This window comes from Bubalus bubalis, chromosome 20, assembly GCF_019923935.1.
Source record: "Bubalus bubalis isolate 160015118507 breed Murrah chromosome 20, NDDB_SH_1, whole genome shotgun sequence".
Taxonomy (NCBI): Eukaryota; Metazoa; Chordata; class Mammalia; order Artiodactyla; family Bovidae; genus Bubalus; species Bubalus bubalis.
Genome location: NC_059176.1, coordinates 38,071,315 through 38,099,193, shown reverse-complemented (window position 1 = coordinate 38,099,193; position 27,879 = coordinate 38,071,315). Strand labels below are relative to the sequence as shown.

At 39.7% G+C, this 27,879-nt stretch overlaps 1 protein-coding gene across 1 annotated transcript; it reads right to left on the bottom strand.

Moving 5' to 3' along the window:
- Positions 1-1,074: 1,074 nt before the first annotated feature.
- On the bottom strand, positions 1,075-27,869 carry TSPAN3 (tetraspanin 3). The gene is made up of 7 exons (XM_006080704.4): positions 27,609-27,869; positions 13,914-14,105; positions 13,591-13,665; positions 10,012-10,113; positions 8,905-9,057; positions 8,570-8,653; positions 1,075-1,982 (listed from the first exon to the last, which is right to left on the bottom strand). Exons 1-7 carry the CDS (start codon positions 27,669-27,671, stop codon positions 1,890-1,892), a joined length of 762 nt encoding a protein of 253 aa, XP_006080766.1. The 5' UTR covers positions 27,672-27,869; the 3' UTR covers positions 1,075-1,889.
- Between the last annotated feature and the right edge of the window lie 10 nt (positions 27,870-27,879).

Genomic DNA, 27,879 nt, shown 5'->3' with positions numbered 1-27,879 from the left:
TCTAAAATCAGCCATGTTTTGGTTAACTTGCACTTTGTGAACAGAAATTAGACTCTACTCCTCTCCTTTCTGACATCATCCCCATTTTCAGGCAGGACAGACTTGCATAGTACTTAGGCTTCTCAAAATTGATGGATCCAAAACTGAACAGGAACTCATGTCCCTAGATATGATCCTTACTGGCTCCTGATCCCTGCAAGTAATTCTGTTTTCCCAGTTGACTGAGCCAGAAACCTGGGACTCATCCTCGAATCCTTCCATCCTTCCCCTTTCTCTCTGCCCAGTGATCAAATTCCACCATTCTCCCCTACTCCAAACTCCTCCTAAGACCACCTCCACCAACAGAGCCCCACTCCAAAGAGTTCCTGAGTTCTCTCCTAAACTACCATGTCTTCACCCCACTGAAGGCTGCCTGGCCCTCTAGCCCATCCCCACGGCCACAGGGCGGCTATGACAGGTCCCCTTGCATCACCACCATGCTCACACATGACTGCTTCCACCTTCAAGTAGAACCTGGCCTCCAAAGCATGTCAAGGAAGACCTGAGAAGACCCAGGCTCTACCACACTTCTTTTCCCAGCATTGTATTTCCAGCCTCAGGCACAAAGAGTTCCTTGTGGCTGCCTACATACCCCATCCCATTTCACACTCCTGTGTACCCTCTTCTATAAAGTCTATCTAGCCTCTGGGCTTGGGCCTCTCCTCCAGAAGTTGCCTCTGACCTCTTCAGGCATCTCCTTCCGGCTCCCATTTTTTTTTATCACTACAATCACTGCACTGTATGAGAATTATCTGCTTCTGTAAATTCTGCAATACTAGCAGTCCACATTCCTTGAAGAGGACAGCACCATCACTGTATCCCCAGTGCCACGCATACAGCAGGTGCTCCATATCTGCAGGATGTACTGGACTGAAAAGCATCTGTAGCTTTGTGAATACCAAGGTCTTTCAAATTTTGCAACAGATATAACTGAAACACATGCAAATCATAATGAACTACAGATAGCACCAACATTTAAAACATTATACTGCTGCTCTGGAATTGAAGTGTCTCCAAATAATTAAAAACTACATGTTGAGGGGGTGATACAGAGTTTATTGAATTAGATTTTTCTATTTACAACTGAGATCACATCTACATACTATTTTGCTAGTCTACATGGGTACATTATTTCTAACGAGTTTAGACTTACAATGAATGGGCTCAATCATACAAAAATACACGCACACCTTCACACTAATTGTTTTAAAACAGTAGTGCATACATTATACTCCTCCTATAAAGCCAGCTTTGATTAAAAACCGCTAGTTTCAAAGATCAGTCTGATTTTGAAGATGAACCAAGATACACGAGGTATGATTCTAAAATCTATCTTAGCCATTTTGTACAGTTGCTATCTTACTGGACTATAGTATATTTTTAAAAAGGACACTGATGAGGGGCACTATCTGGTATTAACTTTAACCAGACAGCTGACTGCCTCCTCCTCCCCCCCAAAACCTTTGGCCAAGAGTTCCCCACTGTGAAGACTGAAAGGACCTGGTGATACTACAGCAGCAGTCCCGTTATGCTTGGAGGTGACAGAAGCAGGGCCACGTCAACCTTTAATTCTACCACACTACACAACTCACAAACGGTTCTGAGATTAGAACATTTACCGCCATACTCAAAACACTTACAGACATGGAGAGTCAGCTAAAACACAGGGAAAAAAAAAAGTCATAGGTGGGTAGGTAAGAAGGTAGACAAATGAAGAGTCAAGCTGCTCCGTCCAACACCTGTGTATGTGTGCTTTAACTAAATGAACTCAGGAGGCCAATAGCAGTGGACCTGCTCAATTCACCTTCCAAATCAGAACAAGACTAAAAAGCTCAGGCTTGAGTTTTCTACTATGCATAGGCTCCGCCGGTGATGAGGAGCTCATAAGCAGGATCTCTACTCCTTCTGCACAACACGATGCAGGCACACAGCATGCCCAGCAGCTGTAGGAAGAAAACAATGGGGAAAAAAGGCTGAAAATCCTCTTATAGCAAGTGTGTATTTCTTTGTTGGCAATGGAACTGTTTCACAGTTCAAAGATCTCAAATCATCAAAAAAATCATGAACAGTAAGCAATTTCTAATGAACACATTATCCTTTTAGGAACTAAGAACCCAGTTTTGGCATCCCTGCTGCACATCTAAGAATAATCCATGAAGCAAGCAGAATATCCAGGCTCTCCTAGTGCCATCCCCATCTTGATCCAGACTAGGGCTGTACAAAAGTGTACTTTCCACAGTGATGGAAACAGTCCATAACTGAGCTGTCACATATGGTAGCCACTAGCCACATGAGGTTCCTGATCACTTGAAATGGAGCTAGTGCAACTAAGGAGCTGCATTTTTTATGTTATTAATTTATATTCAGATGTATGTGGCTAGTGGTTACCACACTAGACAGCAAAGGTCTAGAGTGGAATGATAAAGACTACATATGAGGAAATCTAATGTTGGTCTTTCACACATCTGGATTTTGGGGAGATAAGCTTTATGACAATCCACAGAATGAAAAGCCCAATATATGAGTAGCCCAAAATCCCTATGCAGGGGGAACCAATCCTGATGCCAAAAAGTGTGGTTTGAAGGTTTCTGCTTCACAATTATTATTTTTGAAATCCAGGACAGCTCTGTGATATTATGTACATATTACTTTTTAAAGGTCACTTTCTTCATCATTTTAATAGGCCTAATCCTTCTGTGATAGCAAACTGGAGTAGTAATAAAGTCATGCCATGTTATTTTGGATAAGTGAGAGGATTAAGCTGGATTAAAGAGAAACAAGTCTAGAATTTCTGACCTGCCTTCTTACAAAATATAAACAGTTATTAAAGAGCTAAATAAATTAATGTGCTGTTCTAACTTTTCACTGAAAGTGAAAGGTCTCAGTTATTTGATTTTAAAAGGCAGGGCCCTTTGTACATACAGGGGTCAATCTAATTTCAACAGAATGTACCCGATCTATAACTAGACGCTCAAAGTCTGAAGTGGAAGATTACTAATGAGACACATGTTCAGAGACAAAGGAAGTCCTCAGTCTGAATTCTCCATGATGAAGTCACACACTCCAACTTCTCTTACTTAGCCTCTATTCTACCCATTTGGGATATATACTTCCTGCTTGAATTCATCAGTTTCATTATAACAGCATTTGCTGAGTGTTTACTAGTGCCAAGTACCTTAAAGACATTTTAAAAGTAGATATTGTTGAAGTTCGCAATATATCTTAAGCCAATTCTAGACATGTTTAGTATCTAATTCCTAAAAAACACATTTCCATTTACTGTACATCAAAACATTTTTAGAATAGCTATAAGATCAAACACAATTATGTTCCCAGGCAATGTTAAATTAAGCAATAAAAATGTTAAGCTCTGAAATTATTGATTTAGTTGGGAAAAAGATCTCTTCCCATTCTCACCTCCTCATATTCCTTTCAGCTGGTTAACTTCTACTGGAGTCAGCACTCTCAAAATGGGGTCTGAAATAAGTATCCTTTTTTTCTTGACTTTAATTTAAATTAAATCAACTTGTACTGATTTAAAAACAATTCAATAAGCTTGATAAAATCCTACTCATGCCTAGAAATGAGTCTGTTTAATAACATTAAATACTCCAATAAAAATTAAAAAAAAAAATTAAGTGCTACACAATAACTTCTTATAGTGCAAACCTCATCACTAAGTATTACAGGTTCATTTCCAAAGCTTTGCTACATTAAAATCTCATTGATTATTGAAATTCTCCAACAACAGATTTAAAAATATCACAAATGTTTTAGCTGCAGTGTGATTTCTTAGGATGAAACTTATCCCTACAATATTCAAGTCATGAGAAGTAATCTGCACCTAGTCCAAATGTAACACCCAGCCAACAGCAAAAATGACTGCTAAATACATCACGCAAATGATTAAAAAAACTGACTGCCAAGGATTAAAATGCTCTATGATACACAATTATAGATGGCATTATGGGGAAGTAGGTATTTTACACAAGGTAATCAGAACTGGACATTGGAAACACTCTTTTCTGAGAAAAATTTAGAAACACCTATCAAAAAGCCATCCCTATTCTCTGACCCCTCAACTTAAAGGCTACAAATTTTTCACTATAGATTTTGCACATACATACAGAGGGTATTCACTACTTGCATTTTGGTAATAGCAACACTTCCATAAGTGCCCATTAATGCAAATAAATTATGAAGTAGGTAAAAAAATAGAATACTTATAGGTATCCATGATAGCATATTAATTTGTCTTCAAGAAGGTACAAAAGGCTACATATATTGTTCCACTTATATAGTATTTTTAGAATGATGAAGTTTTAGGAATGGAGGACGGATTAGTGGTTGCCAGGGTATGGGGGAGGAGGCATGGGAGCGAGGTGGGTGCAATCATAAAAGAGTACCAGGTGGGACTCTTACAGTGTTGCAACTGGTCAGTATCTTGACTGTGGTGGTGGTGGATACAAGAACCAAACAGGTCATAAAACTGTACAGAACTGAATACACATATAGAAATGAGAACTCTAAATAAAACCAGTGGATTGTATCAATGCCAATGTCCTGGTTGTGACATATAACAGTTTTGCAAAATGTTAACCACTGAGGGAAACTGTGCAAGGCACATAAAGATTCTGTCCACATTATTTCTCAAAACTGGAGGCTTTATACAATTATCTTAAGAAAAAAAGTAGAAAATTGCATCCTATAAGCTTCTATTTGTATAAAAAATATTTATGTGCTTGTCTAACCAAGGAGGGACTCAAGAACTGGCATCAAGACTTGAGCAGGAGTTTCACCTATTATTAAATATTTATCATTTGCAGAAAAATTTATCAAGTAGGCTTTTCAATGAAAGAATTTTCAAAAAGTTAACAATTAAGATTAATTTTCCCCAAATTAAAAAAAAAACCCACAACTTAGCTACTCAGGAATTAGCTTCCCAAGCTTCAGTTTTGAGTTTTTAAGGAAGAATTACTTGAAATATTTTTTTCAAAAGATAGTCAGAATTAAGCCACTCAATTTTAACTATCTAAAGGGCCCAATCCAAAGTGCTATTTACATATGTATTTTAACTCATTTTAATGAATTAAAATAGAAGTCAGAAGAAGCAGGAAGGAAATAGCAGTCTCAGCCTACTTCACACTTGGCATACAGACCAGAAAAAAGCAGCATGGCCTTGGGAAGCAGTTCTCTATAAAATTTTGCTCTTGATCATTCCATCTTAAGAACGTGACAGCATTGTGAGACTCCAAGGACTGACAGTTTCCATTTTTTCCCATACTGCCTTTGTAGAGAGCTTTATCTGCACCTGATACTTAAAAGAGCTTGCCAAATCAAAAATTTAGATTTTATTATTATGACCAGACTGTTTTATTTGTACATTTAAGAGGCTGGTTACTATCAAAGAAGTGAAATATCTTGCTGATTAATAAACTAATAGTATAAGGAGTATGCAAAATCTTTAAAATCTCAATTCTCTTATATTAAAAAATCCTGTTGTAACAATTAACTAGCACTTTTCAGCGTTTTTTTTCTTGATCATTTTGGTCCTACCCAAACCTAGATCACTTAACAAGACTAGAACGCCAAAGTTTCATAAAGGACAATTATAGTAAATATTTTAGGCTCTGTGAACCAAGAGACAAAATTAGTCTCTGTGGCAACTACTCAACTCTGTCACCATAACACAAAAGCAGCCATGGACAATACATAAAATGAGTGGGGCTCACACCAAAAGAGGTGGTGGGCAGACTGGCCCACGATACTCAAACAACAGGCTCTTATTGGTGAATTAAGCTTATGAGAAAATTTTATCTTAAATTCACTTTTATGTCTTAAAATATTGATGAAATGTAGCTTAATGGTACAACAAATCATACTCAAAATCAAAGGAGACAGCACTTGCATAGTTTTGATACTCACAACATTACCAAAAATCATCTTTCTTTACCATTAAGTAAAACAATTTACCACAATAGCTCTTAGAGCTTCTCCACTTTAGAACCTGAAGAAAAACGCTAACAATTTTTCAATGCTATTATATTTTGTATTCCACCCAGCTTAAAGTGTCAATTTGCTGTCAGATTTCATAACAGAATTTAGGAATTTAATCTTTTGAGAATCTTAATTCTTCAATTTGTAATCAGAGGCAGAGCACACATGGAGACAAGGTTCAAGATTTAGTGATGGTCCTAAGTCATGCTGCTATCCTTGCTCTTCCTCAATTTCAAGGTCTTCAAAACTAAGGGAACAGGGACTGGAGAATCTCCAAGCATCCTTCTAGCTCTTTCTCTATCACGGTAAGTATAAAAGCTCATTGCTCTTTGAGCTGTTTCTGCCTTCACCTAGGTTTTCCATATCCTGGGCACCAATCCACATCAGATTCTGAATACCAAAAGTTAAAACATTTATAGGTACTCACACATATTAGAAAATCCTTTGCTGCAAATGGATGTTTTTCTCTTAAAACTAAAATTTTTAAAATTTTCAAAACCACTATGTTTCAAGTCTGCAAAAGTTCTCAATCTCTGACTTGGTTTTGCTGAACTTGAAACATAAAGCTTTATCAGATATTATTTAAGCCACGATGATTTACCTATAGAATGGTATAAGAAGGCATATTTAAGAGACTGGTTAGAATGTTTATTAGTCCCCACTGAAAAATATTTAATGAAGAAATATTAATAAGCTGGTTAATAAGCTCAAGTAGATGAGGGACATATTTGAGTGTTGATTTTCATTAGCCTTCTATATACATGTTGCATACTTAATGATCATAAGCATCATATACTTAAGCTTTTCTGCTGCATGCTAATATATGCAGCTTTATTACCACACATAAAGTCATTAAAAATGCACAGATCAGGATTTCACTTGGGTAAAGACACCACCTTCATGTTTTGTTATTTTTAGCTAAATGACAGTGTTTACACAGAGAAAATATGAAATACACCCCTGCTGATCTACAGATTACTGCTATGCTGAGCCACAGAGTAAATGCTTAGAAGGGCAAAGACCATAGCAAATAGAGCTAGGCTTTTTAATCAATCATTTCAGAGGTGTTTGAATACCAGCAAAGTAAACAATCACCTTTTTGCCATTTTAAAAGGCACTTCCTACTAAACACACTAGTTTCTGTTCAAATATACAGACAGCAGACAAGCCAAGCAACTTATATATAAATTAGCAATTACATTGGTTTATCTAGCAATTAAATGATATAAAAACTTTAACACATTATCACCTGGGGGATTTTTGCAGAAATTAATTAATGCCTGTGGTGTTGATATGTCTCTGGTCAATAATGTGCTAGAATAGATTCTCTGTACCTGAAGCATGTTTCAAGAATATACTAAAAGAACACTAAAGAATACTCTGAGAACTAGATCTGATGCAAAGGATTTTCAATCATTTTCAAACAGCTGTAACATTCCTCTAACAGAATCCCTAAGATAAAATATATATACCTGAGAAACTAGGAATGTAGGTAGTTTAACTGGGCAGAAAAATAGTCATCATCCTTATTTTTTTCAGGGGGGTATGAGATTGAAGATATAAGGCAGGAGGAGAAGGGGATGACAGAGAATGAGATGGCTGGATGGCATCACTGACTTGATGGACTTGAGTTTGAGCAAGCTCCAAGAGTTGGTGATGAGAGGGAAGCCTGGCGTGCTGCAGTCCATGGGGTCACAAAGAGTCAGACATAACTAAGCGACAGAACTGAACTGAACTGATAAGGTATAAAGGGTATGTGTGGGTTTGTTTGTTTGTTTTTGATAAAGTGAGAGGTAATTAAAACAATTACCAGCTACTTTGTACAAGCTATTAATAAGGGGGAAAAAAAGACTGTTTTCACTGGTAGGAGCTGGGACAAGTACCCTCAGCTACCAAAAAGACACGGGACATTTCCAGATATGCCAAGTGGTATGACAGACTTCTTGATGACAATCTGTCTAAAAAAACTAAATCCACAAATACTAGGGCAGTTAAACCTCGGTTTTTACTTAACAGTCTTTTCTGTAAACTGATAAAGTTGCTCCTATTAGTGTAAGAGACCAGTGTAGTGCCAGTTCTTGATGTATGTATATTAACATATAAATCCCTTGGAGACAGGAAAGCAAGAAATGGAAAGAGAAACAAAAAAAAATTAAAATAAAGCTTTCCATCTCCAAGCTAACATAAAGCAGTTTGATTTTTTTTAACAATTGTGTGAAGTTCTACTAAAGCACCTCCCAAGAATACATTATGACAACAGTCTGTATTTTGAACAAGTCACTCACTAATCAAGTCAAGAAAATAAAATAAGAAGTCCCCCGTCCATGGTTTCCCCATCCAGATCTCTGGTTTCTGGGACCATTCTGGGTCTATGTCTGGAGACAGGAAATAGAAGATGTTGGACACTGGTGTCTGTACCTCAATCACTTCCAAGTTATCCATATACACAAAGCTTAACTGCACTTAAAAACCATTCGGTGTTGACACTGGAGAATCAGTACACTCTGATAACTCCTTGGCTAGCTGTGCTTACCTGAATAGCTGCAAATGCCAATGCTGCCCAGATAACATGCATCATGATTTCTTGTAGCTTCTTCACAACTAGAGCCTCACACCCCTGAAACACCCAAAGTCATCTTCATTAGTCTTTTTAAAAGGGAAAAGCTGCAGGGTCACACATTACTACTCACTGGCAGAAATAGAAATGACAAACTATAAGAGGGAAAAAGATAATGCATTTGAAAATAAATTAAAATTAAATGACATTAAAGGCAAGTAAAAGAAGGTAGAGAAGTTCTAGGTAGAGATAAGTCACCAAGAAAACAGGTTACCAGGCTGGACAAGTGCTAGTCAAGAAACTAAACTTACCTCAGCATAGAGATCAGAGGGGTTGGCCAGACTGCCGTTACAGCTGCTGGCTGTCTCTCTGCAACAACTAAGAGGGACGCTGTGGTTTTTGGCTTCTTTGAACCAATCTGTATTTTCCCAGTCTGAATAGTTGTGAATTCCACAACAGTGCAGCTAACAGAGAAGAGAACAGAGACATCAGTCCTCATAGAATACATGGCCCTGTGTTGAACTTCAGAGTTCTGTGCACTGCAGAGCTTTAAGCTACTTTAGACCAACAGATGTCCAATAGAACATTCTGCAGTGACAGAAATGCTGTAGGTCTGTAAGCTCAGAACGGTAACAACTAGCCACACGGAACTACTGAGCACTCAAAATGTGGCTAGTGTTGACTGAGGAAGTGAATTTTTAACTTTAATTTAAATAGCTACATATAATTAGTGGTTCTAGACCCTCTGTTTGAAAAATCATATTGCCAACAAGGGGTAGTTTATAGCTAAGAAAAAAAATCTTTAATTTTGCCTGTTAAACATCTGATTCTGAATTAAATATTATATGAAAGAGAAAGTATTTAAAATCTTTTGTCTGAAATGTCTGAGATTACTCTAAGTTATAACTAGCAAAAGACATGCGGGAGTAAGAAATAAGATGAAATAGATGAAATAAGATTGGCAGAAAGTGGATAAATTTTGAGGTGAGTTCATGGATACAAAGATCTACTACATGATTCTACCTTTAGGTATGTTTCAAATTGTCTACAATAATTTTCTTTTTTTACAGTTTTGTCTGTTATCTTTGGCGGTCTTATCTTCTAAAGGTATGTGAAAGACTTCTTACCGCCTCTAAAGTTCATTAGGGCTCTCAACTTTCCTGTGACATAAACCTCTCGCTCGTTATCACCCCTTTAGCTGATTATTTTTTTGGGGGGAAGGGCAGATGCTTCTTATGGCTATGCTACGTAATGGTGGAAAAAACTTTTCAAGGGTGAAGGTAAAAATATTGGACTCATTATACAGCTAACCATGGCTATAAAGGTACACTGCTAATTTACACAGTAATAGAGCTAAGTTCAATGTTGACTCAATAGCGACTGGTTCTCAAAAACAAATCAGCTTCAAGAGAACTCACCTGTCTCTGAACATAGTCAATGGCCCGGCTAGCAGCATCAGGATTGGTTCCATTGTAGGTCTTATATACCTTCTGAATGCTGCGATCAACTTCATTTTCCACCTGAATCAAAACAAAGAATCTAGTCCCTCAAAAATATTGGTGAAAGTAACATTAGTCAAGGCTCCAGCTAAATGCCTAAATGGCATGTATGTAAAGTTTTGAGATAGCGCTATGAATTTCTTGTAAGAAAAAAATTTTCTCCCTTCCTGCCTTCAGGTAGACTCAGGTAAAATGTCAGACATATTACATTAGATTAAAAGCAATCAAAGAGACGACTGTGTGCAAGATGGCAGGCTACCTATGTATGAAAGAGGGAGAAAGCAGTTGAGCCTTGAGATAGGTATCTAAATTACAAATATATTCCCTCCTTTTTCAAATGGGGTTCTTAGAAGACCTACTCATTTTCCTTTCCTAAAGGAGGTAAAAATTAAACAACTTAAAAAGCACCCACCGGATACTTTGGGGACAAATACCAATATTACATTTTACTTATTTAATGTTTATTTAGACTTGGACAAATATGCAAAAGTAATCAACAGATTAAAAAAAAAAATCAGGAAATCAACTCTTCAAAATACATCACTGCCAACAGAGTGGCAACTAAAGTGTCATTTAATTAAGTTTGCTTGTACCAGATTCTCCTTACCCTTCTAAGATGATGAGACCTATTTGGTAATTTTATCAGTCATGTGGTTAAGATCATAAAATTGATAACCAGACTGTAGGCAGGGGTATGATCCACTGCATTCTTTTTTTTAGCATACCTGTCTGGTACCTTACACAGCAATGGTTAAATAGTAAATCAGCCTATCATGTCTTTGACTCCAAACCATAAGTTACAATGAAAATAACCCCAGGTGTGCTCAAATAACCTTAGGATGCCTTTGTATCGGTTCTATGTTGTTGTTTAGTCGATAAACTGTGTCCAACTCTTTTGCTAATGCATGGACTTCAGCTTCCCGGGCTCCTCTGTCCATGGGATTTTCCAAGCAAGAATACTAGAGGGGGTTGCCATTTCCTTCTCCAGGGGATCTTCACCACGCAGAGACTGAACCTATGCCGCCTGCACTAGCAGGCAGGTTCTTTACCCCTGAGCCACCAGGGAAGCCCATAACAGCTCTGTGTGTGTGAGTGTGTGATGTCACTCAGTCGTGTCTGACTCTTTGCAACCCCGTGGACTGTAGCCCGCCAGGCTCCTGTGTCCATGGAATTCTCCAGGCAAGAATACTGGAGTGGGTTGCCATTTCCTTCTCCAGGGGATCTTCCCAACCCAGGGATCAAAACCAGGTCTCCTGCATTGCAGGCAGACGCTTTATCCTCTGAGCCACCAGGGAAGTCATAACAGCTCTATGCTGCTGCTGCTGCTGCTGCTAAGTCGCTTCAAGTCGTGTCCGACTCTGTGCGACCCCATAGACGGCAGCCCACCAGGCTCCCCCATCCCTGGGATTCTCCAGATAAGAATACTGGAGTGGGTTGCTGCGACCCCATGGACTGCAGCCTACCAGGCTCTTTCGTCCATGGGATTTTCCAGGCAAGAGTACTGGAGTGGGGTGCCACTGCCTTCTCCGTAACAGCTCTATAGTTATACCCAAATTAATTAATTTAAAGCAGCCTATTTAGCCTTAAATGCTGCTGTAGGTGGAAGGCAAAAGTGGGTAAAATAGAAAGGAAAGGGGCAAGAAAAGAAGAAATGACCAGAAAAGAGGAAAGAAGGGAGTGGCTATAGTTGTCTTGGCATTTGGTAGGGCCCCTTGTTCCTCAGGAACAAGTTGTAGGGTTGCAACCCCCAGTATGATGCATTTGAACTGTGGTGTTGGGAGAAGACTCTTGAGAGTCCCTTGGACAGCAAGGAGATCAAACCAGTCAATCATAAAGGCAATCAACCTTGAATATTCATTGGAAGGACTGATGCTGAAGCTGAAGCTCCAATACATTGGCCACCTGATGCGAAGAGCTGACTCATCGGAAAAGACCCTGATGCTGGGAAACACTGAAGGCAAGAGGAGAAGGGGATGACAGAGGATGAGACGGTTAGATGGCATCACCAATTCAATGGACATAAGTTTGAGCAAGCTGGGAGATAATGAAGGACAGGGAACCTGGCATGCTGCAGTCCATGGGCTCGCAAAGAGTTGAACACAACTGAGCGACTGAAAACCAACTCGCTTTTTCTATGTCTAGGACCAAGGCATTTTTTCCTGAAGAGGCAACGGAAAATGAAACCCTTAATTTAATTCTTCTAAAATAGAAATCTGGGAATCTATGGACTAAGGAAATTTGAACAAATTTCTCATCTGACCAATTATTCATTTATAGATCATTCTACAGTCAAGGAGATGCTCGTTCCTTGGAAGGAAAGCTATGACAAACCTATGACAAAGACTGAGATGCCACTAGTGATAAAGAACCCACCTGCCAATGCAGGAGACATAAGAGATGTAGGCTTGATCCCTGGGTCGGGAAGATCCCTTGGAGGAGGGCACAGCAACCCACTCCAGTACTCTTGCCTGGAGAATCCCATGGATAGAGGAGCCTGGTGGGCTACAGTCCATGGGGTCACAAAGAGACAGACATGACGGAGTGACTACCACTTTCACTTTCACATGACAAACGTAGACAGTACACTAAAAAGCATCACTCTGCTAACAAAGGTCTGTATAGTCAAAAGCTATGGTTTTTTCAGTAGTCATGTATGGATGTGAAAGTTGGACCATAAGGAAGGCTGAGTGCCAAAGAATTGATGCTTTCCACCTGTGGTGCTGGAGAAGACTCTTGAAAGTCCCTTGAATTCCAAGGAGATCAACCCGTTCAATCTTAAAGAAAATCAACCCTGAATATTAGTTGGAAGGACTGATGCTGAAGCTCTAATACTTTGGCCACTCAATGGAAAAGAGCCTGATACTGGAAAAGACTGAAGTTAAAAGGAGAAGCGGGCATCAGAGGATGAGATGGTTAGATAGCACCACTGACTCGACAGACATGAATATGAGCAAACTCTGGGAGATAGTGAAGGATGGGGGAGCTGGGCATGCTGCAATCCATGGTTGCAAAGAGCTGGAATGACTAGCAACTGAACAACAACTAGAGTCATTTAAAGAAAACTGTCTACAAACTAGGGGTTTCCCTCGTAGCTCAGTCGGAAAGAATCTGCCTGCAATGCAGGAGACCGGGGTTCAATTCCTGGGTTGGGAAGATCCCTTGGAGAAGGAAATGGGAACCCACTCCAGTATTCTTGCCTGCAGAATACCATGGGCAGAGGAGCCTGGCGGGCTATACAGTCCATGGGGTCGCAAGCTGGACACAACTTAGCAACTAATCCAGCACCACCTAAAACTAGGCCAGCAGCAGAGTAACACTTTGTTATATTAAATGAGACAAGAAATCCTGACACATAATTTCTAATTACCTTTATATTTTTCAAGTGGTGGCTAAACTGAAGGCAAAAGAAAATGTTTACTCTGAAAATGAGTTTGTTCTATTTCACTCAAAACACTTAAACCACCTTTTAAAACATATAAATTACAGGAGACAACATACCTTTGCTCTGTAAACATATCCCAAAACCACAACAACAACTTCTGTGACAAAAACCAAGAGTAGGATGATGACAAACTGTAAGGAAAATGTAAGGAAACATTGTCAAAAATTAAATACAAATGAAAAAATAGCTCTAAATACTCTCTTATAAAAAGCAATTATCTGAGATAACTGCTACAAGTTTAAGACAAGTGCTAATTCTATTCCAATTATAAAGAGAGCCAAAGAGAATATGGAGTTTCATGCTCAAGTCAAGCAAGTAACACAAATGAATATTCCCACATATTATGACAAGACATATGGTCAGGGAAGAACTAACTTACCGTGGCAAGTCCACAGCGGCTTTCCCGGATTGTGGCACAGCAACCAATTAGCCCAATAATGAAGAGCAGGGCCCCGACAGCTATGATCACCACAGCAGGGATGAGAGTGTACACATCTTCAAAGAAGTGGTCATAGTCGTCGTAAGTGATGAAGACATAGGCTCCAACATAGCATAAAATGCCAGCGGCTCCCTGTAGAAAACAAGGTCAGAGCGCTGGTAAAATTCTCCAACCCCTGCTGGTAAACATTCCCACTATTTCTTGGCACGTTCGAACTCAATGAGATTTTCCACCACTTTTAAATCTATTTGTAGACTTTTTTCAGTGAAGCTAAAATTATTCATTAGTAAGAACATTTCTTTACTAAAGTTGAAAAGTCTTCCAAATTCCATCTACCTAATTGCTGGCTCATCTAGGGCTGAGAAACCATTAATCCCACATATAATATGGATGACAAGAATGAAAACACACACACCCCAAAGGCCTTCTGTAGTCAATTACAGATCAGCGCAGAGGGGAGGGCTGCCCCCCTCAAATGGGGAAATTAGGACAAGTGGCAGAGTCAGGACCTGAACCCAGGTAATCTGACTCCAGAATCTGCATTTATACTCTCATCTCTTACTTTGGGGAAAGAAAATACAATAGTAACTAATAACCATGATACATGATACCCACTTCTAAAAAATTTGCTGTCCTAGTTGAGACTGTGAAATGGTAAAGCCAGAGGGCTGAATGACTAAAAACTTCGCAAATCCTTTCTGTGTGTGTTAGTCACTCAGTGATTCCTGACTCTGCAGCCCCGTGGACTGTAGCCCACCAGGCTCCTCTGTCCCTGGGATTCTCCAGGCAAGAATATTGGAGGGGGTTGCCATTCCCTTCTCCAGGGGATCTTCCTGACCCAGCGACTGAACCCGGGGTTCTCCTGCATTGCAGGCAGATTCTTCACTATCTGAGCCAGCAGGGAAGCCCCTTGCAAGCCCTTTAAGTCTATTTATGCTTTAGAATTGTGTTTCTCGAACTACGTGAATAGGAATCACCTGAAGATCTTATTAAACTGCAGATTGATCAGTAGGTCTGGGGGTGGAACCTGAGATTCTGCATTTCCAACAAGCTCCCAGCTAACGCTGCTGATTTTTGAGCTACACTTTGAGGTACAAAGTTTTAGAGCACCTACAGGGAAAGTGAATGCAGAAAGTCATAGAACAGCTGCCGCTGCAGACACTGTGCTCCACCTACAGAGTTTTATTAATACATACGTTCTCCTCTCATCATTGTCAATTTTGCTCTTGTGTCAATTTTGCCAGCACAATGCTGACAGCCCAGTGTTGCCTGCTTTTATGTGAATGAGCAAATACAGTATGAGGCTAAGTGTTAAAACATCGGTTTAATGAATTATCATTTATAGAGCATTTTGAGGCTTTCATATAAAAAGAATTATTTCACCATTCTTTAAAATTTAACATATACAGCATTAATTTTCAAACTACAAAAGAGCTTCCACAATGATATCATTAATTCTTCTCAACCTGGAAGCAGTTTAAGTCTGTGGGACTCTAAGCTTGGGTATCATCAGAATATTTTCATACACTAGGCTGGAAGAATCACTCAGATCTGGAAGGAAAAGACTCCATTTACAGAAAGTTGAGAAAGTAACTTGACTTTAGAAATAAATAAATAACATGGACTTTTTAATAGACGTCAACTAGAATAATGGAGCCAATTTAAAAAACCATATTCTTTTCAAACTCACCTCTGGCTTTCAGGAGGCCCCACTGCTTGCTCTCTCATTCTCTTTAGGGACTCTCCTTTACCACACAAGTGTTAGTGATCTCCAGGGTTCTACCTTCGGCCCTATTTAGTTCTCATTTTGTAGGCTCTTCTTGGGTTAGCCTAGCTACGGCTTCACCAGTCACTGTAGCTCTCCACCTAAGCCATCAACTCAGAACTACACATCCCCATCTGGAAGTCCCACAGTCGCCCTGACCTCAACCTACCTCAAACCCTTGCTGCCTTCCTGCTCACTCCATTAAATCCGCCCTCATATTTCATATTTCAGAGCAAACGGCACCAGTTACTTTTCCTAGTCAAATGCCTGAGAGTTACTCTATACTCTTTCTGTGACCTACCGCTATATCCCATCAATCTCCAAACTCCTTCAGGTTTCCTTTTTTATTTTTTAAAAATTTTATTTATGGCTGTGCTGGGTCTTCATTGCTGTACAGGTTTTCCTCTAGCTGTCGCGAGTGGAGGCTACTCTGTTGTGGAGCACGGGCTCCCAGGCTCAGCAGTCGTGGTACCTGGGGTAAGTTACTCTGCAGCGTGTGGGATCGTCCCGTATCAGGGATTGAATGTGTATCTCCCACGTTGGCAGGCTGACTCTACCACTGAGCCACCAGGGAAGCCCCAGATTTACTTTCAAAACATCACCTGAATACTGTTAACTTCTCTTCAACCCTCTGCAGTGCTTGTCTTAATTCAGGCCTTACCACTGGTCACCCTAAACCTTACTTGCTGACCCTCCCTCTGTCCCTTAATAATATGTTCTTTATATGATCAGTTATTTCTGTTAAAAATATAAACCAGAACAAGGCATTAGCATGTTTAAAATCAGGATGAGGCAAGTAATGCCTCTGATAAACTAAGCTGTTCCTTCCCGCTTTTCGGGCTCGAACTCCACAACCTCTCACGCACCCTGAACAACTGAAAGCCGTTATTCCAAATGTACTACACATTCTCACTTCTTTACCTCTGCTGCTCTCTTTGGAATGCTCTCTTCATCTGCTCAGTAACTCCTTGTCACCCATTAAGATGCAGTTTAAGTATCGCCTCTTTTTTAGGAAGCCATTCTTGACCATTTCAGACCGGATTAGGTGCCCTTGGTCACAGACCATCCCCTACATAGCTCTAACAGCATTTATCCCAAGTGTTGAAATTATAACTATATAAATCTCTGCATGCCTTTAGGGCACAAACTTTGCCCGTCAGTCTTTCAGCCCTGAACCACCATCCAGCACCCAGAGCAGCTCTTGGCATGTGGTAGATATTTGTCAAAATTCATTGAGAACACTTCATCTCATCCCTTCCCTTGAAACTGCCCTTCAAGCTCAATCATAAATCTTTGGTTTGAATTTGCTTTGTTTCCTCTTCAGTTCAATCTTACAGATTTTAGTTCACTATTCGAACAAGATTTAATAACTTAATCCAGCTTACCTAATTATTAATGGCCATCACATCTGGAATACATTAGTTTATAAATGCTTTACTTACAGCAACTGAACCTGTTCAAAGACCCTCAGTTCACTGACATACTTACTTTGGGGTCATATTATTATGGGATGATGGAAGACATAAGAGAGAGAAAAGAGGAGAAACAGTTTAATAATTTGGGTGCATTAACCACACAAGTATATGGAATACTTAACACTCATACCAAAAACTACTTTTTCTTGACTACATATGTGTGATATGCAAACATACACATATGTACACACAAACATTTTGTTACAGTAAATACTTTTAGTCCCCAAACTGAACTAGAAGAAATCCTATATATGAAGCAATCAAATTTTATCCAGTTTGTCTTTACCAGTCATCTCTCTATTCTTTGGATTCTTAGCTTTTCTTACTCTAATAGGCAACCTTCATGTCTTACAAGGCTTGAATTAAAATAAATTCCATCTTTGAGGTGCTAGTAAACGTAATTAAAGGCTACATAAATTTGATTGAAAATAAAACTGGAAGATATGGGTACACAACAATTTGAAATACAGGACATTGAAGAACTATTTCCATTTTAGATATGAAATGAGTTTGAGATCCCTACAAGGCTCACCCTTGGTGCTGCCTGGGCGTGGGCCAAGCGAAACACTTCCAGTGCAGCCAGCCTCCACCCAGTCCACCCAGACAGATAATGAATGCAATGCAAGGACGAGATGCCATTTGTAAATCTGCCTGTTCCTTTTCTAATAGATCTGAGAGAAGTCTAGGCTGCAAACTAGTCAACATCTAAATCACACAGTGCAGTTGAGAACATAATGCTTCTATTTTGACAACATACAGGGGGAAGCAGCATAGTCGCTACACATACTAAGAAAAACTGCAGTGACTGCTGATATGAAACTATATAAATCAAGTAACTCATAAATAGAGGGTGTCCTCTAAATTTTCTTCTGTTAATAACATGTATGTGTGTATGTGTGTGTAGTTGCTTCACTCATGTCTGACTCTTTGCAACCCTGGGGACCGTAGCCCACCAGGCTCCTCTGTCCATGGGATTCTCCAGGCAAGAATACTGGAGTGGGTTGCCATGCCCTCCTCTAGGGGATCTTCCCAACCCAGGGATCGAACCTGTATCTCTTATGTCTCCTGCATTGGTAGGCAGGTTTGAAGCCCAATGACATGTATAGAAGTTGTATAATAAACAACTTATGAAGTGACGTCAGTTACTTTGAAAACATAGAGAAGGTGTCCTAACAAGAGCTGAAGACCTAAAAACAGCAATAAACAACTGCTTTAATGACATCCAACCATCCAAATGACAAACACAGGTGGGGCGTATATGGTAAATGTAAGGAAAGTTGTAAGTAATTCCTAACTAGGGACTTGCAGTCATGAAGATTTTTAACATAGGAGCTGCGGCTATTAGAAAGGCTAAAAGGTGAGCAGGGTTAAATCCTTATTCTGAAGGGTCATGCTGGGATTGAGATCTATCAAAGGCTCTGGGCTTTGCCAACAAAGCAGCTGCAGAGGGGATGAAATGTAGAACTTGGAAGCAGCTGAACTGCTTTAGTCACCACTGAGAAAATCTGAGCCTATGAGGAGGATTTGTAGAGGACAGTATACTAAAAATATTCATCCTTTTTACAAAGAAGTAAAGGGAAATTTAAGGGAAAGGCTGAAAGCTGAAACAATAGGAAAAAAAAAAAAGAATTTTCTGAAAACTGTTCTTCCTTACCCTTTTTAAAATCGGCACCAGGTCTTTAGCTGTGGCATGCAAACTCTTTAGTTGTGTCATGTGGGATCTAGTTCCCTGAGCAGGCTTGAACCTGGTTCCCCTGGTTGCACTGGGAGCATGGAGTCTTAGCCACTGGACCACCAAGGAAGTCCCTCTTCCTTACCCTTTAATAAACTCATGGTTCTAAACTGTCACAAAATTTTAAAACCTTAGGAAATCCAGTGCTTTTGCACAACACCAAGCTATTCCTCCAAAAATAAAGCTACCTGTTAGAAAATTTTAGAAGTATGAGTTCCAGAAGTATGACACTTCACTTTATCCTTTCACCTTTCACTCCTTACATACAAAAGTAAAGCCCTTTTAAAGTAAGAAATTTCATTGTAATGTAAGATTGATTTTTCTATAGTTTAGAAACCAGTGTTTTGGTTTTAGAAACTAGTTGCTTTGTTTCTGTACTTTTCAAATCTTCTGAGAGAGATGATCAAATACTAAAATCCACAAAACTCCTAAATTCTTTACTTTTCTAAGAAAGAAGAAATAGGAAATGAAAGGGAGCACATCAAGCACAGTGAACTTGCCACCGGAATGTGGCAACATTACAATTAAACAGACTATTCCACAATAGGAGATGAAACAGCTCTGCTGTGAAAGTGTATCTATATGGAAATTCAGAAATGTGAAGGTAGAAGCATCCCACGGAGCATTTGGGTGAAGACAAAGCAAAGAAGAACAGAAGTGACTTTCCTGCAGGACAGGGTAAAGATGAGGGGGCCATGTGAAGTCATTCAGCTAAAAGCAGAGTCTGACAAATTCTTCTCACCTGCGAGAACTACTACTTCTGTGTGATTTTTGCCTCCAACAATCAAGTGGTAAAGCAGAAGCGATAGGAATGTTGGGAGAAAAAATAGAAAGACTTGGCAAAAACCACTGTGTACTCCAGACTTTGTAAGAACGCAGATTTCAAAAATCAGAGAGGGAAAAAACAGCAGCAGAAATTCATCTTACGTATCTATTTTTAAACATTTAACTCAGAGCTTTCTGTATGGTCACAATAGTCTCTCATGTACCTATCTTCCTTCTCTCCTATAAGGAATCCACTGTCTAATTCTATACAGTGCATTTAACGCATATATATGGAATACAGAAAAAATGGTACTGATGAACCTATTTGCAGGTCAGGAATAGACACACAGACGTAGAGATCAGACTTGTGGACACATTAGGGGAAGAGGGTGGGGTGACTGAGAGAGGAGCACTGACATACACACTATTATGTGTAAAACAGATCGCTGGTAGGAAGTTGCTGTGTAACACAGGGAGCTCAGCCCAGTGCTCCATGACAACCTAGAGGGGTGGGATTGGGGGTTGGGAGCGAGGCTTCAGAGGGAGGGGATATACCTATACTTAAGAGTTGAATCATGTTGCTGTACAGCGGAAACATACACAATATTGTAAAGCAATTATCTTCCAAGTTAAAAAAGTTATGTTTGGCTGTGCCGAGTCTTAGTTGCAGCACGTGGAATCTTTGATCTTCTTTGTTTCAGCATGCTGGATCTTTAGTGGCAGCAGAAGAAATCTTTAGCTGTGGCATGTGGAATCTAGTTTCCTGACCAGGGATTGAACAGGGCCCCCAGCATTGGGAGTGCAGAGTCTTAACCACTGGACCACCAGGTAGGTCCCTACACAGTGGATTTCTGAAAGCTTCCCCAAACTTCACCCTCAAGCCATAAGTTTCTTAAAATCACCTTAAATCTTTCAGCATTCTACTACTTATATAACATTCTCTAGTCAAACATATTTGTTTTGGTTCTGACTTACTCTGATAAAATACTTCATATCATTAAATAGAATTACTCTTCTACCAAGTCCAATGCTGCACATTTCTCTATCACTCAAGGGGAAAAAAAAAAAAGACTATACCAAAGATTTCAAATCCTCTTAACAGAAAGTAAAGCTATTTTAACCAAGAATTTAGGAAGCTATTAAATATATCATTTTCTCCATAACAAACTGGTCAATAATAAAGACAAGCAGTATTCAAAGATACGTAAGGATACAGAGAGAAGAGCCCTCAGGAGTATAAGAAGAATCTTTCTGGAATGCAATCTGGCAACACATCATTAGCCTCAGCATTTATGCTTTTGCACCTATTAACTGTATTTCTAGGAGTCTATTCTTAAGAAAGGAGGTCAGATGGAAACACAAGATTTGTACAAGGTGCATTCGTCAAAATGTTAATAACAAAATTATAATAGCAAAAACAAAAGATCATGTTGGAAGTTTGACAGAAAACAGCAAAAGTCTGTAAAGCAAAATAAATAAATAAAAATTAAAACGAATACTACACACACACAAAAAGAAAAAACCCAAGAATCTAGAGATATATTTGCATTATGGCCCTTAAATATGTTGAAGCATAATTTAGTAACACACTTGTGGTATGTTAGGGGAAAAACACACTTATGCATGGATATTTATAAACACCAAAATGTTAATACTGGTTGTCTCTTGGTGGTGAAATTATGGTAATATTAAAATATTTTTTAGTATCTTCTTTAAAAAGGAAATATATATTTGCAGAATCATGAAAGTCAATATTTAAAATTGTATCTGAAATTGAGACTTTGTTGTTCTTTAACAAATGAATTCTTAAATCTGTCCTTAACCAAAACATAAAACAGGAATCTCTTCAATCCCAAATGTTTTAGGCACCTCTGCCAATCTTCCCTGTTTATGACTTTTCTTGGGTCTGCCTGGCTTTGACTCATCTTTACATGTTTTCTGACTACTTAACACAATTCTGATCATTTCAGTACACATCTTTTTTCCCCCATAAATATCACCTATCAAGGAGACAGGTAAAACAAAACCCTACTTCGAGGTGTATAATTTTGACAATAAGCCACTTCTTCCTTCATTATCAATATCACTATCATTATTGCCATTGTTCTTAAAGAAAGATTATTTTAATCCTTTAAACCAATATTGCTCTGGAGACATATTCCAAAGGTCACGTTCCTCAATTCTGTCCTATTTCACGTTTTCTGTATTTGACTTTTTAGAATCACTGTTTATCAAGCTTAACAAAATTTTTCTATTTAATCCAATTTATATCTCCCAGTTGAAAAATCCAAAACATTCAGGCTGCAGTGAAACTGGAGATCTGCAACTGCCACAGTCAAACTATTGTAACAGCATGGAAATTAGATATTTTCAGATTGCTAGGCTCCAGGGGTCATCTGAAAGAGTATTTTCAGAGTATTTAAATATGCATTTTTCTTTGAGACTCTCTATCCCCATACCCTACTCTAACTGTAAAGAGTCAGTTATTACTACTGGAACCTGAGGTGTTTCAGCTTCATAACAGGAGTTTGCCTTTGCTTGGGTTATGTGTTTAATCAAGAGCAACAACAATGTAAAATACAGTATGTCAGCATTTACTATAGATTTCCTTTTAGTAAGTCAAAAACAAATACATCAATGCAAATAATTTTTCTCAGCTACTGGCTCTACCAAACTATTAAAGAAGGGGAGGGAGGAAAGAGATGACATTTTTAAGGAAGACTTGAGACTGTCCATGTGGAAAGGGGAGGGAGAGGAGCAGCTAGAAATTAAATTCAATAGAACATTAAATGATTTTGCTTGCCTGTCTGACCCCTCTTCCTATAAGCTATTAGAACGCAGGAACTATACCTTTTGCATTTCTCAAACAAGTAAAGCACAGACATTCAGCAAGTATTTACTGAGTGAATGAGTCTTAGGGTATACTTGTTTGATGCAAGTATAAATTTTATGGAATAAATTTTTTGCAAAATTCCTAATGTTGGATCTTATGGAATAAAATTCATTAAAATATTTCAAAGCATGATAAATACCCTAAAAAGGTAATAAACAACCTATTTCTTAAATTTCCAATTAAAGAGAGTCCTCCTACATTCCCTTTGCTTTGAGTTCTTTCAGTTAATAACTCCCAGCCACAAGGTACTTGGTCCAGTGGACAGATGACTTCGAATGCAGTAAGACTGGAAGTAATTCATTTTCTTAACTGTCAAAGACAAGAAATAGGTCTCCTGTCATACCATAACTTGCTTTTCTTCTAGTAAACTGAGAAACAACTATGAAAAAAGAAATGTTAGCTGAAGGTGTGCTCCAATGACATATTCTTTGTTGGAGCAGTCACTCATGAAGATGGGAATACAAGAGGTAGAGAAACAAATTCCAGGATGTGAGATGAAGGATCCAGTTTAAAGTATCATATTCTCAACTCGAATGTGCAAGATGTGCTAGAAAACACAAAACATGTATATGGAGATGTGTGACAAGCAGTTTTTCTTCATTTATAATGAAATATTTCATATAAATTTTTATCTTTTAAACAAAAGCATGAAGGTATAGCTAAAACCTCTTTTGGTAATTTGAACACATCAAATTTGCCTTAGGGCCTGTAGGCTGCTCCTTGTCTTAAATGTCTCCCATTTCTTCCAAATCACCCCAACATCTGTTCCTTCACATATTCCAGATTAAATTTCACCTCCTTGGAGAAGACTTCTTTGCCAACCTAAAGCAGTCACCTAATCACTCTATCATATCATTCTGTCTTAATTCTCTGCATAACATATCACTATCTGTTATTTTTCTTGCTTATTTTTAACCGTCTGTCCTGTAAAGCTCTGTAAGAACAGAGATCTTCACTTTTCCACCACTTTATCAGTAATATAAGCAAAAAGTGGGTGCTTAAACATTTGTGTAGTATCTGCTTAACAAAGCACATTTCCTTAATTTTATGTATTCACAGAGGGAAATGAAAGTTGAAACTTTTTTAAGACAAGACAAATTTTAAAGCTTAAATAAGGCTTTTAAATAGGATTTGTATTTCATATGAATGAATGATTAGTGAAGCTGCCACATTCTAAAGTTGTTTCCAAAAGCCTTTAAAAGGTGTTTACCTTGTGGTATTTCCTACTCCACAGCCGTTGTAGCGTTACTATGGCTTTTCATACTGATGAAAAACAACGCCCTAAGCAGATGTGCCAGACTAGAAATTCTGCAAGCATGGACAAAGCTTTCCCTTACAGTCTCTATAATGCCTAAGATATGTGTGAGCAAAATAAACACTAGCCAATTGGCTCTTCTTCTAGGGTAGAAAAAGTAAAGGCAATTTGTATAACATGGGACTTAATTAAGTACTCAATTAACTGAACAGAAAAAAACCTGAAATTATCAAGTACTGATTTAAACTTGTTTTAGATGAGGCCTCCCAGGTCAGATCAAATGACCCACTGAATTAAGGCTCTTGTCTGACCTTGGAGCAAAACTGCAGTTTAGAGAAGAGGTTAATGACTGTTTATTCTAACAGCCTTCAAAATTTAGTAACTAAACACTTTTGTCTTCCAAAAATCATCATGGGTCTAGCACCAATACACACATTAAAGCTATGCCACTCTGTAAAAAACAAAGAGATCCAAGCTGTACATCCCTTCACTTGTCCAAAATTACCTTTCACGCTATAAGCCCTAATATTTTGGAATTTGGTGATGAGCTCTCAATTTCCATTAAGACAAGCTTAAGGACTTTAGAAACCACTGCTTCCCCTTTGTGCCTTTCCACAGTAATTTTCTTAGACTGTACTGTCCACAATAATCTACACCAAGTCAACATTAACAACTTTGGCTGTTATATCATTTAATGCCGATTTTAAGCATTTCAAGTACATATCTATTTCCACATCACAGCTCACTGAACAAACTGCCAACTGAACCAGGATATCAAGATATTAAGAGACAGAGTTTAAATATGTTGCCAAACGAATTAAACTTCAACACTTATCAACAATCAGCTGATAGTAAAGAGCCAATGCAACAGTTAAAAAAAATCTTTGCTAACGTTGACCAGTGGTGGTGGTGTCGCTAAGTTGTGTCCACTCTTGCAACCCCATGGATTGTAGTCCACCAGGCTTCTCTGACCATGGATTCTTCAGGCAAGAACACTGGAGTGGGTTGCCATTTCCTTCTCCAGGGGATCTTCCCGACCCAGGAATTGAACCTGGGTCTCCTGCATTGCAGGCAGATTCTTTACCAACTGAGCTATGAGGGAAATGTTGCCGAGGGGAACCCAGATAAATGTTAGAGATGCTCTATGTAGGGAATGCTTATTCTTACACTTAAACATTAAGGTATTAAAAGGTGGAACGGACCACTTATAAAAGAATACACTTATTAGAACTGAAGAATGCAATAAAAAAACCCAGGAAGAACAGATTAACATATTTTATGTACTTCCTCATGACGACCTAATTTTTTAAACTGACAAGTTAAATAGTCTAGTTTAAATGCTGGTGGAAGTTCTAAACAAGGTTAAAATCATGTTTTGGAGCAAGTGAGTCTAACTCTGCCTAAAGAGCTCCTTCCCCTTTGCAAGTCTTTTGAAATCACATTTTGCTCTAACATCACAGGCTCTAGAGTATAGGACACCCTGGGTTTGAAGGCTGGCTCTGCCCCACCTTGGGTGTGCCACTTTAAGTAAACTTTAATGTCCTCATCTGTAAGAGAAGCATAATATTCCCTGCCAAATGAGGCTGTTATGAGGCTTTATTCCATTAAAGTGCTTAGCACAGTGCCTGGGTATAAAAAGCACTCAAATTTAGTTATGATTACCAACACCATCAGATTCCAACAGTTGGTCCCTAACTACTAATTCTGTGGGAGACACAGCTAATATTGCTTCCTTCTTAGTTGTGTTACATGAATCCTGCTCTGTGCCACATTTTTTTCCCCTACATGTCTGCTTAACTTCCTCATCACAGCTCACCTCACAAACATTTTACTATTCTACTAACCTAGATAAAGGGTGTTTAACTTCAGCCTTGGCAAGAACCCACCATGAAAAGCACAACCGAAGTTCAACATAACCTTCTTCACTAAGTGCCAATAATGGCACATATACTTATATAATTTCTAAAGATGAATGAATCTTTGAATAAACTGCAATTTTAAATGAAAATTTAATTAAAGAAAATGGTTCCTGTATTTCCAGTATTTTATTTAACAATTCCAGTCCCTGAGCTTGAAAGGCCTAGAAGTCACCTGATAGTACACAGATTCTTCTTCAAAATCAAACTGTATGCCCATAAAAAAAAATAAGGGCCTATAAAGGATACAAAGCTAAGTCTACACTTAAGAATCTTCTTATCTGATAGTGTTTCTCATCTGGAGATACTAGGAGATTCTTTTACGTTTTAAAAAGGCTTCGAAGTCAAACTAAAGTATAAGAAACACTGCTCTAAACCGAAAAGAAGAAATCATGGAATCCTGATGTCACGTGGGTGATCCTGCACAGTACTCTCAGTCAGGATTCTTTTCATCACACCATACCCTGAAAGACTCTCTATGGCAAAAGACGTGTGTGGTAAGTGCCCTGTGATGTGTAGTTATTCTTTTATGCTACAGCAGTTAGGATATGAAAAGTTTCATTCTTTGCAGGGGGAGGAGGGAACCGGGTTGTAAGAAGGAAAGGATTCCTTCCAATTTAGGTATGTTTGTGGCAAAGAGGTGAATGGAGACATACAAAAGGACGGGAAGTGGAAATGTTCAAGAAGTGTCCTGAAGACTGGGGACAGAGAAGTGTCCAGGTGTTTAAGAACATGGTTTAAGAACATGGTCAATCGTGAGGAAGGAAAAGATGATTTGAGGACTTTGGTTGCAATACCAGGAGGGCATTGTATTTTTATTCTACTGCTGAAGCTTTGGGGGAGAGGTGTGTGTGTATTTTTTAAATGAAGTAAAGTGATGTGAAGGAAGAAAAGCTTAGTAAGATTTATCCGGGTGCAAGGTCCAGATGAACTAGAGGGTGGAGAGGCTGATAGGAATAACACAGGTTATTACAAAAGTCCCTGACGAGATAAGGACCTGAAGTAAGATGAAGTGCTTTATAAAGGGCCCTTTCTTTGGGGGCGTGTCCAAAAAAACATAAGCCACCTTTTATTGAAAGTGAACTCATCCTTTTCTAGATCTTGCGACACTCGAGTCATATTTAACCAAGGTTTATAATCTCAGGCTACCCACCCCCATGACCAAACAAATAAGATTGATTTTCCTGGTCACAGGATTATTTAGCTTCTCAAGTTGAAACCTTTCCGTTTTCTGGGCTGGTAACCAGTCGACCCGTTCTCCACACACAAAGAGCTCTAAGGCAAAATTCCTCCTGCCTGAGTCGGAAGCGTCCCCGCACTTCACCGTTTGCACGCTCGCCTCGGGGCTGCCAGTGGAGCCGCGGGGGCTCCGGGCCCTGACAAAGAAAGCGGAGCCCGACCCTTTGTGGAATATCCTATTTCGAGCCTGATGTCCTGAAAGAATCTGCAACGTGAGCTCTCCGTCCAGCAGGCTGCTCCGGGGGGAGGTTGGGCTGTGGGCGGGGGGGGCTCTCAGCGCCGGGCTCCTGGCACAGAGCCCGCCGGCCGGGGCGTTGGGCCCGAGACGGAGGCCGCCAGAAGCCCCCGAGGGTTTCTCCTCACCGCCCTCTACACCCCGAGTCTTCGTCCCGGCCGCGGAGGTACCAAGCGAAGCGGCCTCCGGGCCCAGGCCCTCCCGGGTCTCCGCCGCAGACTCCCGTCTCTCCCCCACCTCCTCAGCGCCAGCCGCGACCCAGCCTGTGTCCCCGCTGGGTCCCCACCGGCGCTTCAGCCGAGGCCTCTTCGGGCCGCACGGCCGGCCCCTCGCCCTTTCCCGCCCGCTGGCCACGCTCACCCAGAAGATGAGGTTGAGAAACACCAGCACGGTCTTGGAGGAGGTGATGCCACACTGGCCCATGGTGCCGGCGGTCGGCTGCGGCCCTGCTCGGCGAGCGGGACGCGCTCACCGAGCGAGGTGGCAATGGCGACGGCGCCTCCCCACAGGGAACTGCACGGCCTGTGAGGCGTTCACCGCAGCCCCCGGCGCCGTCGCGCACCCCAGCCCCAGCAAGCACCTCGCTCCTACGCGCAGCCGCCGCAGTCTCCTCAGGGCCCGCGCCGCTCCC